The 13,720-nt window shown below is 31.3% G+C and overlaps 1 protein-coding gene across 1 annotated transcript in view; it reads right to left on the bottom strand.

Moving 5' to 3' along the window:
* Window positions 1-4,435: 4,435 nt before the first annotated feature.
* The window catches only part of MS3_00003806 (uncharacterized protein), a 93,544-nt gene continuing 84,259 nt past the window's right edge, over window positions 4,436-13,720 (bottom strand). Inside the window, exons 5-6 of the mRNA XM_012942140.3 lie at window positions 7,670-8,138; window positions 4,436-5,627 (exon numbers count right to left, since the gene is read on the bottom strand). Of these exons, the coding sequence (XP_012797594.3) occupies window positions 4,578-5,627; window positions 7,670-8,138 (1,519 nt within the window). The 3' untranslated portion in view covers window positions 4,436-4,577. The remainder of the gene's footprint in view (window positions 5,628-7,669; window positions 8,139-13,720) is intronic.

The following is a 13,720-nucleotide window of genomic DNA, read 5'->3' as shown; positions in this document are numbered from 1 at the left end:
TTGACGAAGACACGAGCAACTGTGTTATAAATGGTGTTCGTGATAGGTACTGCTCCTGACAATCGTGTGAAATGGTCCACATGTCAAGAGGTAAGAGTGTCTATTTGAGTCGAGTAAGGTTCCTACCAAGTCCATATGTACATGGTTGAAACGAGCGTTGGAAGTTGTGAAAGAACCTAAGGGAATCAGCTGTGTTTAATCACCTTAGATTTCTGGCAGCTTTCACGGGCGCGTGCACACTCTCTTACGTCTTTATTCATACCAGGCCAACATTATTGCTCTGTGATAGACTCGATGGTTGTTTTAACACCTGGATGAGAAAGTTTGTACAAAGTACTGTATCGACAAAGTTTCGGTACGATCGGCCGATCCGCACCTGTATACGTGTTACATAGTAAGGTTTCTCTGTCTCCATATTTGATCCGTGACTTCAGATTCGTGGAAGACAACTCGTGCAGGAAGTTATTGCCTTTTTTTTGAAGGCAGGTGAGTTGATGAGGATCGATTCCAGTTTGCAGGACTATCGGGAAGAGTACTTGTCTGAAAACGAGCTTAGACAGGTGAAAAGTCTGTGTTCGGTAAACTGAGTGAGCACTTGGCCTTCCACAGAGTGTTTTAATTGCCGTATAACACAATACAGGATTGAGATTTCCCTGCCGAAATTGATATGCCTCGATTCAATGTCTTGTAACCGCCTCGGGAGGAAGGCCGAAGGTTGCTAGATGTTGTTCATCCATTGTTGTAAGACTCCTCTGATTGCCGAGTTGAATGCGTCTACGTCACCACCAATGGGTGCTTTGACGTCTCAGTGTTTGAGTGTAGTTGCTTTTGCGATAAGTTCCTTACCTGTGTAGAATATTTTTTGCGCTTTCAACGACGTTGATAATATCTGCATTTCCACGAAGTTGGGCTGTTGTCAGTCTCACAAAGGAATTTCAATTAGGCATGAGCCGTCAATAAAACTGACCAGGTCGTTGAAAGTATGTGTTTGCTTGACTGGTCGGTCCTAGATAATCCAGAATCGATGTCTCTCTTTTATGGAGGGCGAATACCTTGAAAGTCAGTAGTGTCCCCGCGAAACTCAAGGGGGTCCGTTTCACTCTGACGTTTCTGAGTGTTTAAAGTAAGAATGCATAATCATGGTCTATTTCCATATTAGAACCCTTACCTTGGCTGCTAAAATAATAGACCTAATCTTAAATTGTAGATTTGTCATGATGTGACTACCCAATCTATAAGGTCCATCCTGGAAGTCACATCATTGTCTACACTGACTCGTCTTATCATGAAAATCGGTAATATGACGTCTAGAACTTCCGGAGAACACATTTGTTCTGGAAATAGAATATCATACATATTTAACGTGAAAAAGAATACGTTGAGTAGTAACCGCGCCTAGATGACCAAGCCATGCAACTATTGCCTCGCTCACCATTTTTGACCTTCTCTAAGTGTGAAATCTTGGGTGCAGCTCTTCTCAGTTACTGTATGTTTGGCTTTAAGTATCATGTGGTTAGGAATCAATACCACTACATCTCGTTCCTACCAGAACCAATTTTCATTGCATATGTTGAATACCTTGAGCATCAACAGTGTGTCCTAGAAAATCCAGGAAGTTGGTTCTGATCTAACACTCCGGGATGTTGCCATGGAAGCCGTGTTTTTGAAGTGTAGTGTGGCGTCGAGTCGCGGTTGACTATAATCACCACTACAGGAAGTCTACGTGCTAGTTAACCGATAAGGTCCCCCATAGACCGAATATCAGAAGGCAGTTGATGGCTGTAGTCGAGATGTATTTGTTGGCGATCTCGCGGTATCGAAATAATACCGAGATCGTGCCAGATTACAAGTGTGATTACTGAGCGTAACCGAATTCGAGCAAGGTCACAATCAACGAAAGAATGTATGTATTTTGGTACAGTTAAACAAACGAGTACGGTAAAACAATCCCTCGTACAATTGGTTATAATAATAATTGTTTCTATTACACCAATCGCGTTCTCTTGATAAAAGTAGGTCACTACAGAAGTAGTTGGAAAAGAAGTGTAGCAATAACTTACCTCATTAATAGAAACCAGTGTCATTATATCACGGCCGTAGTGGCTAACGTACTCTGTTGTATCAAAGCTAGAAAAGGCACTAACTCCTTCTCAAAGTGTACAGAACTCTGTAAAGAGTGTTTTTGTTAACAGTTTGGAGTTACACTGTATGGACAGGAGACCAACTCAAGCAGTTGTTTAACTCGATAGGGCAATTACAATGGGTTTAGTCGAGCTTATTTTAACCTAACTTCATTTGGCCTATAAACCTGTTCAGTTATCCACATTTTATAACTGACGGTGCCTGAAGTTGAATAGTGTAATAAGTTGACTTCTTAGGATTCCTTACGACTGACTTCACTGTGGAAGGAACATTATCTACATTGGAGGACTAAAAAAGGCCCACTTGCACCTGATTGAGCTGTGTTTTGTCAAAGTGCACTCCGCTTGGCTTACACTGATTAGCCGGGTGTGATTGTGAACGTCTATCAAAGTAATGACAACCTTTTTTCACCGAGCAATACTAGGTTAAAGCTGTTACTTGATTACTAATTTTCAGCACTGTACTCATGTAGTTTTTCACGACCTCTCAACAATATGATGAAAATCACCTTATAACAATGATGGAGAACTCATAAAAAGGTAACTGTGGCCTGGAATTCATAACAAAAAAATGTCCCTTTTCAGATTGCCAAATTAATTGATGTCATCGTTTTCCAGTTTTGGCATTTGCATTACATCGATCTTAATAGCTTATTTCGTGTAATGAACTCTTCCCCAATTTACTTATTTTGCAGAATAATGTCGACATTTTGACTCGTATTTTCATTTACGTGATCATTATATTATTGCGGAAAGTTGCTTGCAGTAACTTTCATAACTTTTGATCCATTGTGCATTCTAAATCTACATAGTAGACGAGAATATCATTACGGCATACTATGGTTTTAAAACGTATGCTGTCCCAAAACAGTATTGCAATCTATTACCAGATCGATTGTGCAACTAAATGTTGACTTTCGAAGGCATTTACAGATGTGTTAAAAAAGTGTATGTTACGGTGTAAAACCTCTGCATGTACTCAACCTAGTCATCCTAGCTATGCTATTCCATTAGGATCGTTGTATTTTTTTCCCGCCCAAAACTGACCTAAGTAGTAACAAAATATAGAAGTACATTCCATAAAATGTATCTCTAGGATATATCAAGCTTTTCCAATTTGAGGTTGAAACCTCTAAACAAACTTCAATGTAACTAAAATTACTCATAATCAATTTCAATGGAATATTTTACTAAAATGTTGTTCTAATAACTTATAATCATTCATGTGGATTTAAATGTTTGTTAAATTTTATTTCTTATAGTACATATCTTTATATATATATGTAAGTTTATTATATAAATATAAAGACTAGATATTGTTTGTGTGCATTTATTTACGAAATAGTTATAAAGACCAAGGGAAAATGACCTATCCATGATTCCATTTACTAATGTTTACAACAATTATTATAATAAATATAATGAAATAAAATAATATTCGAAATCTTTGTTCACTTTTTTTGGATTCAGTTAGTAAATTAAAGTTTACATTTTAAAAAAAAGCTGTAAGGATTCCTTATATTATAGAAATAATATTGATAAATAATGAAATTACGAAAGCGAATTGTTTATTGAACAAGAAAAATAAATACCTGATCATGAATTAGATGGATATATAAAGAGTATTTACATAGATATATTACATATCTAATTATATACAATATAGAATATTACGAAATAAATAATAAATGATGTTGAAAACAATATTGGAAAATGAAATCAAACAAAATCAACAACATTCTATTCAAAACTTAATAAATAAAAAATAATTGATGAATGCTTGTGTGAAGAACTACAACTACCATTCTTATTCTTCTTCTTATTATTATTCTAACGAAATTCAGGATACTTACTTGAAGAGATAATTAAATATAATTTTTCTTCACAAGTTTTATTATCCAAGGAGAAATGACATTCAAAATAAAAGGTCACTTTTATTTTATACCGTTTATCAATGTATATATATATATACATATATATATATATATGATTTCAACATCACTGTATGTTATAAACGTCTAAAAAATAATGATTTTAAATGTTTAACAAGCAGTAAAACACATTGATATTTTTGGAATTATGTGTTTTTTATTTTAAGGATTTTAATTTTTTTAAAAAAGAATTCAATGTAGATAAATTTGTAAATAATCATTTTTCTTTAAAAAAGATCGAAACGAAAAGAAACTATAGAAATGGTATAAATCTGATATAGATATACCAAAAGAAATTTATCTACCTGGTTATGATGATCTTATATTATATTCTTGAAGAAGCTACGAAATAAAAACTATTTGTCATAAATGAATATAATCAGTTTCGATGCTATTACTTGAAAGACATGAGGAAAGCGTGTATATATATATATATATATATATATATATATATATATATATATATATATATATATATATATACTGTATGTGTAATATGTATGTATTAAACAGGCGTAGCTGGTGTCTCAGCAGTTGGTGTAAGTTTCACAGAATATTCAATGAGTGTTGAAATATTATTATTATCGTCTGTATCCACAGTATTTATATGATTAGCAGTAGCAACATTATTATCATGATCATCATTTGTTCGAAGTAACAATAAACGACAGTATTGTCCAAGTAATGGACTATCACTAGGTGGACATGATTTTAATAAATAATCTGGAATAATATTACATATATTATTTTGAAATAATAATTGTGAATTATTAGTAGCAATAGTAGTAGAAGTAGATAAAGATATCGATGATGATATTGATTTTGATGAATTCAATGTTTCATTTAACTTATTTATTTTAATCAGGTTATTTAATTTTGGAACAACATTTGTAAAAGATGAGGCTAGTGAAAGACTAGATGGTCGTGTTGGTGCTTGTTGTTGTTGTAGCGATGATATTGAAGACGAAGATGAGGCTAATGGTGATGAATGAGTTACAGTATTTGAATTAATTGTTGTATTAAAATGTGTCAATGATGGTAGAAAGAATGAATTATTAGTATAGCGTGAATAATCTGTATGCATACTTATAGGTCTTGATTGTCTTAATCGTATATCATTACCATGCTTATTTTGTACACAATATAAAGATGTTACATCGGATCGCAACCCAGCATAATCACCGGAATCACTTTGTTCATACATTGATTGTATCATTATATTTTGAAGATTACTATTATCATTTGATTTATTATTATTGTTAAATGGAAAAGAATTTGGTAGTGAACTATTAGATAATCGAGTTGTTGGTGAACTTCTTGACAGAATTAAACTATTTCTCTGCCTTAAACGATCAGCTAAATTACTAGGTAGATTTGATGGTTTATAAGGCAGTAAATGTGACCACCATACTGTATCATTCTCTGAAGAATTTAGATCACTAACTTCTTTATCAATTAATTTATCAGTTAAATGATTATTCATATTATTATCTAGTGGTTTACAATGAGAAAATCTATTTGGATTAGATGATCCACAAGTTGTAGTGGAGCATATCTGAAAAGAAACAAAAAAAAGGAAAATTAAATTAAATCTGCTTCATTTTTCAGTGTTGACTTCTGCAAAGTTTCTTAAAATATTAAATTTATTTGTTGATTAAAATATTCATTAACATAATGAATAGCACTTAATGATTGTCAATTAATGATAATGAATGTATCATTTCGAGAATTTTTCAAGTCATTGAGAGTTTACTACTTATATTTAGCATATTTAAATAAAGTTACTCAACAAGCATTGACATATCAGGTTCAGTAAATCAGTTAAGGTCTGAATAACACAATTACCTTGAATAAGTATAAAAGTGAGTAGACTAATGGACATGTATATCTTCATCATTTTATCACCACTCATGACAGCATCTTTATAGAAAAAAATGTGTGCGAAATATTTCATAGACAAAATGGTTAGTTTATTTAATAAGATGAATTAGTAAAGATATCGCAAGAATTTAAGTGACAACTCAGTCTTCATACCTTACATTTCAGTTGTTAAACTGAAAAAATCAGTTCATTATAGCCATCACTTGTTAGATAAGTTTATTTTTATTTTTTAATGTACTTCCAACTGTTACATTCAATAGAAATATGGCAGAATAAGTACGCATTACTCAGTAGTGTTCCCAATTGTTAAAAATACATACTAACACTTTCACACCGCAGTTTCACTGAAACATTTTGTATACACATCAAGATTTTGTAAATTGTGAATTTATGGGATTTTTGGGCAAGTAGGATTTTTTATATATTCAACCACTTGATTGTGCATCATCTTTTTTACTTATTATTAATTATTAATTAATGGCTTTATTCAATATTATATTTTGGTACGGTCTTGATGTGGTTATAGTGAAATTATGCTTATATTCTGATGGATAAGAACCAACCTCTAACATTCATGTTTTAAGTGCTTCACGTAAGCGTACTAACCAAAGATGACTTTATAAATATGTACTCTGAATAAAATTAGTTATCTTGAAATAAACTACTTCCTTAAAAGTCACTTAAGTTGTTAAGTGATACAACCTAAAATCATTCAAAGTAACATAAATGCATTCATTACATACCTAAGTTTCGAGTTTTTTATTCCATAGTTCTGAAATTTCAGTCACGTTAGTTCCTTTTGAAGTATACTGGTCATGTTTAGCTTTCTATGGGGTTAAATATTATTTCCTCTTACACTTTTTAATTTTCTCTCTCCCTCTCTCAGTGTGAAAGACTAGAAGCGTGACAACTTGAACCGAGATAAATTCCTTCCAGATACCACGCTGCCCATGAGTGATTAACGGAGTTACTTGTAAAAGAGATATTTATGAGTAGTTTTATTTGTATAAAATTCGAAATTAAGTGTTCTTACGTTTCTACGATTTTTAGTTAGGAAATGCTAATTTAATTGATAGCTGTTTACAGTAAAATGAAGTTTGCTATGCATATATTTATTTGATTGGATATTAATATATATATATATATACTACTTAAATATTTCATAAGTAACACGAAACAAACATTCATTCAATTGATTAATTCATTTAGAAAATGTTAGTCAGATGATATACTCAGCGGTGAACAAAACCATTGAAAGTACAAAGGCAAGAATAGATAACAAAAAGAACCAGGAGGACAATCAATCATGAACAAGGTCGTGTGAATGAGCTCATTGAGCGTTGTTATTATTGTCTAAAATGACACTATTTACTGCATATTTAGGTTATTCAACGCAAGAAACGCAACATTACTAAAAGCAACCACTTGAGTAAAAAGTGTTCCACATTACTTCGACACCCATCCGAAAATTAAGCAGCGGTTTACTCCTGAACAATTAAGTCAGACGTCTTTTGAAGTATTATTAGTTAGTGAAATTACTCGTTATTTAAATTGTCCAGTGAAAAAATGTCAGTTTACACTAATGAACAAACATGGGATAAATCATTGTAGGACAAAAGAATATGAGAAACATTTTTTAAAGCGAATTGGGTATTAAATCTCTATCAGAAAAGTGATTATGTAATTCTAAGAAAACATCAACTATTTTAAACATACTTGACTGTTTGGATCTTGCATAGAGCTGTTTACATAACGAGATGGACTACTACGTGAAGAACATGATGTATCTGTACTATTAATTTCACTTGTCCTGGAAGGCTGGTGATCTCTGGCTAAAGAAGTGGTTCTTTGGGGTGGACGTGGAGGACGAAGCACTGCAGCTGAAGATATTGTACACTGACCAACTGGATAACTTGAAGTAGTTTGTTTTTGACGAAAATTACGAAGAGTTGGAAAAACATCGCGTGAATTGTCATCTGTCTTTATGAATCTATCATTTTTCAAATTTTCATATCCTACACTATTGTACAGTTGAGATGATCGTGAACAATGAAATTCCGGTAAATGACTCAGTAGTTTTGTTCTTGTTAAATTATGGTTGAATGTAGAATTGTTTAAATATTCTCTTGACATAGATGTACGTTGATTATGCTCTTCCGTATGATCCATAGGTTTCTTTGGAAACCTATTTAGTAAAATAAAAGCATATATTACATGACCAGTTTATCTAGATATAGGAAAGTGTGTATACTTCTATTTTTTATTTAAAACATATAAATGTTTACCTAAATCTTTTTAATAGAATTCATCTCTTCTACAATAAGCTATACGCTAAATTAAGAAAGAGACTTCATGAACGATACTGAACAGAAACTGATCGAAAAACTTTTTTAAAAAGCGTAAAAACTACTCACGACTCTCAAGTAAATATTAACATCAACGCTTTAAACAGATTCCTAGTCAAATTAAGTGTGTATTGAAGAATACACTCTGTAAATAAAAATATAACCAACAAATATACAACCATCAAATTGAAATTGTTTTAAAGCATGTTTCATTTTTTTAACGATCAACTATATGAAGCATTATATTGTTTTACACGTAATTAAAATCAGATGTAACAGAATTTTATAGAAAAAAGATAATGCCACCTAAATATTCCTTCACAGTGAGAACGACAGAGCTGTTTGTAACTTAATCATTCAAGGATCACAAGTACTAGTTAATACCTTTTCAAGATAGATTTTACGATTTTACACTTTTACTTTGTAGTTATACACAATAAAATAATGTATTAATAAAATAAGATGATCGATAGTGGCTAGCAGTGGAGACCAGGTTTGGAGTTTCTCTTTATTTGAGTCTCGTCAGCCGGATGTACCTGCATCTCACAGTTGGTGATCACTCTAGGACTCGAACTCAGTACCGTTCTCTCCAAACGTCATAGAGTCATCCACCTAGCTACTGAGTCCTGATAGCCACTTGTTTGTGTAATTGAGTGAGGTTTAAACTCACTTCGTATTTTTTTACTTGAATCTTCCCACTGATGTTTAGGACTGCAATTGATCAAGTGCAAACGCTGCCGGGTTCGAGTCCCAGAGTGAACATCAGCTCTGAGATGCAGGTACATCCAGTTGACGAGTCCCAAATAGGATGAAACGGGCGTCAAACTGGATTCCGCTGCTAGCCACTACCCATCTTCGCTTATAATGCTCGTGAATTAAGGCTATACCGAGACAATACACACAGTGTGCACATGTGCCAATAAGAGACTGGTCAATTGCAGTCCTAAACACCAATGGGGAAATTCAAGTAAACAGTACCAAGTTGATTTAAAATAAGATGATGTTTAATAGTTATAATCAACGGATGTGAGAATATGTTTTACCTAGAGAGAATATCTGTTTGCATCCATGCTTTATAAATCTGAAATAAGGCTATCTGAATTGAAAATGTAAGCGATTTTCACGATTGAGTACAAATAATCACAATAAAACAATTAGCTGGACTTATTTTTGAATTATAAATTTCAAAAGTTCCTACGATACATGCAACGTAAACACTGTTATGTTTGTTAAAACACTTTGATATGTTTAAATTTAACCTGTGTAATAGAATGTAAATTCATGATAAACTGTTTGTTTTGTTTTGTTTTTTTTTGCCACATAATGATATAATATTTAAGCATATAATCTAGTGTCTAATTGTTCAAAGGCTTGAAATGAAACTCATGTGCATTTTACACTAAAAGAAACTATCTGATAAATCGAATCAGATTAGACAAATTACTTCAACTTATCCAAAGACAAATATGGATGAACTACAAAAATTCACTTTCTTAAAAATGAAGATATTATGAAAACGAGTGGTTTATTTCAATCACAATTGTATGATATCAATGGACCTCATAAATCAAATGAATAAATACGATCATTAGTATCGTAATTCTTTACAAATTGTATAGAAGCCACAAAAAAGTAAGTTCTATGAAAGAAACGCGATAAAATCTAGAATAAAAGAAATAAAATGAGAGGCATAAAGATGGTCGATTTTAGCGTGAAACGTTTTCATGTTTTTAAAGGTAATCATAAACGAGTTCAATACTGATTGTGAAGCCAAAAATAAACAAAAGTATCAGTTAGAAATGTCAGCATTGAAATAGGGTATGGTTGGTTATGTCCAACACTTAAAATACTTTGTTTTTAATACGTATAAAATAACTAGAAGAAATAAAGATGGGCAAGTTAAAACACTAATCAACAGCCGATATGTACGTAGTTAACTAAACATGAATAGTACAATTAGTAAGTATTGTTAAAATACATGACCAATAAGTTTACTGTGTTGAAAAAGAAACATATTCCGCATAGGTATCCACACTTAGTTGTAGATGCACTCCATTTTATTGCATAAAAGTTTAAGAAAACTAAAATGGTATTAAAACTTAGTAACTCAATTACATAATAATCTTGTATGCTATAATATACGTTTTTAACTATATAAGGGAAAAAATGCAATCTGTTGAATATTATGTAAGGATTATGAGCAAAAGAACAGAATTATAAGTTAGGTTTTAAAATAGATAACAAAGAACAATTGTTTGTTTTAATGTGAAACAATAAACTTAACTAGTTTAGGTCATTCTGATAAGGTATGGAAACATTTTGTTCGCTTGCTGAGACATATGCCTTGATGATACAAACTAAGAACTCTACGGACCAATGCAAATCAACGGAGGAGGAGATAGTCATGGCTAAATGAATTCATGTAACAGAACGAGTTTGACACCACCTACTCACCTTCTAATTTATAAACATGTTTTATAAGCAACAAATAATGCTAAAGTCAAAAGAATGATAAAGAAAGAAAGAACAAATATCGTATCATAATAACATTTATTTCGTGTATTTTCCTCAGCGGGTTGCAACTTCAAACCGTAGTTTTAGTCATTAAAACAAATCAAGTCTACATATGTCATATGAGGAACGCCTAGAATAAGCTGAGTTGAAATGTGAAGACAGAATAATATTATCAAATCCTATTACGGAAGAATTAAAAGCGTTTAAAAAGTTTCTTATTTATAAGTTAGATATGTGGATGCTCTAGAACAGCATACAAACAGAAAATCTTTTCCTCTCGAAGAAAAAGATAGATTATTTATTATAGGCTAGTTTAGTCAGGCCCAGAAGTAAGAATAATAACTTTAAAAATTTCGATTACAGTTTAAGGAACAATAAAAAGTCCTACGTAATAGTCTTACAAAAATAAGGTCACAAAGGTAAAACAAAATTTATAACTGGATACATAAATTCGGTCTTAAATCCTTTTATCGCAACAGTTTTGACAATATTTAATTGACCATTGGGTAGATTTGATAAATAAAAATAATATATTTATAGTATCCGAAAGAGTAGAAAAATTAAATTTTCTAGCGTTTCATGACTCAGTGTAAGCCACTTCTTTAGAGAATAAATAACCAAATCAAAATTAATCAAAATTTAAATAGTACAAAAGAACAAAGTATAACATTTTTAAATTCCTTTGTTTATTGATGATTTTGAAAGATTTCACAACTTTAACATGATGCCCATTGTCAAGAAAATGACGAGCAATTTCACTGTTGAATTCCATCTGTCCGTTTAGTCTCAATTTTTGTGGAACACGTTCGTTACGATATTTATTCTTTTTCTTCTTATTCAAATTTATAAATTGGAAATTTTATGTGAAATTTCAATAAAATCAATTGCGAAATCAAGTAAATATTGTGAACTGATTTATAACTAAACAACAAACTTATCCAGATCCACTATTATACAACTAACTTGAAAATTTTTTCATCAGAACTAATCAACATTTATAAATCATGATGAAACTAGTTGAAACTATAATAGTTGAAAGAACAAACAACGAAAATATTAAAAAAATACATTTTTTTAAAGAAAATCTTACTGAATTGACAAACCGTTTGTTAAATAAAACAAAATTCCAAAATAAAAATGTTTAGAATACTAAAGAAAATAATGATTAATGAAGTTACTGAAGAGTGTAGATTGCAGAATGAGAACAATTGCATATATATACAGAGAGAGAAAGAGGAAAATTATTCATGCACAAATCATTAATGGTTATTCCCATAATTTAAAAACTAATGAGTTTCTTTCGACTTAAATTGAATTTTAAACGAAAATGCATAAATCAAAATACTCTTAATGATGATGACACAGTTACTAACATGAAAAGTAAGGAAATAAAAAAGGTGACTAAAAAGTGGAGGTGGGCAATGAAGTATAGAGTTCGAAAGAAAAGTTAACAGGAAATGGTCGGAAAAGAATGTAATAAATCACTTGTTCGTTTTAATCACTTATTCATATGAAAATGATAGTTACTGAAATTAAACAAGAATTTTGATAGCTGATTGTTATGCATGATAAAAATATACTTAGACATATCAAGATAATTATATACATTCCTAAGTGAACTACTGCATTTTAACTATGGAATAACCAAAAGTAGAAAGGTGAAGACAGTTGTATTACTCATCAGTTAAACGTAATAGTTTGATATACGGATGATGCAATAAGGTGTTTTTCTTATGGATCAGTTAAACTCATACAAAAAAGTACATCTGTAATACTTTAAGATTGGTGAATAAAGTAAACTGAAGAGAAAAAAAATCGAATAGTTAACGAATATATTTTCGAATAAATGCTCAATAATAAGGAGTTACTAATTTCTACTTTGTTACACTAGCAGAGTAGACAGATCTTTTCATCACAATGACGATAATAATAATACGGCAAGGTTGAAATCTATCAATCATACTGCACTGGATAACAGCAAACATTTGAATCAGGTAAGATGTACAAAATTATTTCAGTATTTCTGTTATACACAAACATATCTTAAAAATATTATATACATATAGGTATAAATTGGTCGAATTCATATTGGTTAAAAACAAAAGGATTAAGTAGTTCTCAAAAGAGATTCTTTCAAGAAAGAACTATAAGAGATTGTCAGAATGAAATTGCTTGGTATTTAAAAGTTTTCAGTAAAAGTTTAGTATAGGAGTGAGCTTAAAACAATTGTGATGAATCTTAGCCAGTTGCTAGTAAATTAAAAATCAGTTTATTAGAATCTAAATAAATCTTAACAAGTCCTCATATCGTTCCTGGTCGGGCTTAGGGGTTTAGGGTTAAAACTAGGGTTTATATAAATGTGGTCAGGATTAAAAGTTTGAAGAGTATTTAAAGTCAAGATAAGGGAGTTTAGAATTAAAGTGAAAAATTTTTATCAGTTTAAGCAATTTTAACAAAATGTACAGGTACATCTGTTGCTCGTTCTACGTGATTTAGGGCAAAATTAATCCGATTGCGAAGCTAGCACCAAATTTGATTCAGATTGACTTATTCCTTTAAAATAGCTTTATCGAATTTTTAACAACAAACTTTTAGAGCTTATACCTCCTACTTCTCATTTTGTTTTTTAAAGATTTCTTTCATTGGTGTTTAGCTTTTTGGTTTCAAACATCAAACTTGTATACTATTAATAAACTGTAATCTATTTCCAAGCAACCATAATCAAATTAAGATTTATGGCAGAATTCCTATTTAACTATTTATTTATATATTTATTTATTTGAACACATAAATATTGGTACAAAAGGGCACCGAATACATACGCGCCACACGAGTCACTTGATTTATGGATGGGCCATGATACTGCTCGGGTGCCCAAACCGAAGCGGGTGGTCTTCTTAGGGGATCA

This window comes from Schistosoma haematobium, chromosome ZW (genome assembly GCF_000699445.3).
Source record: "Schistosoma haematobium chromosome ZW, whole genome shotgun sequence".
Lineage (NCBI taxonomy): Eukaryota > Metazoa > Platyhelminthes > Trematoda > Strigeidida > Schistosomatidae > Schistosoma > Schistosoma haematobium.
This window is presented reverse-complemented; position numbering and strand designations above follow the sequence as displayed.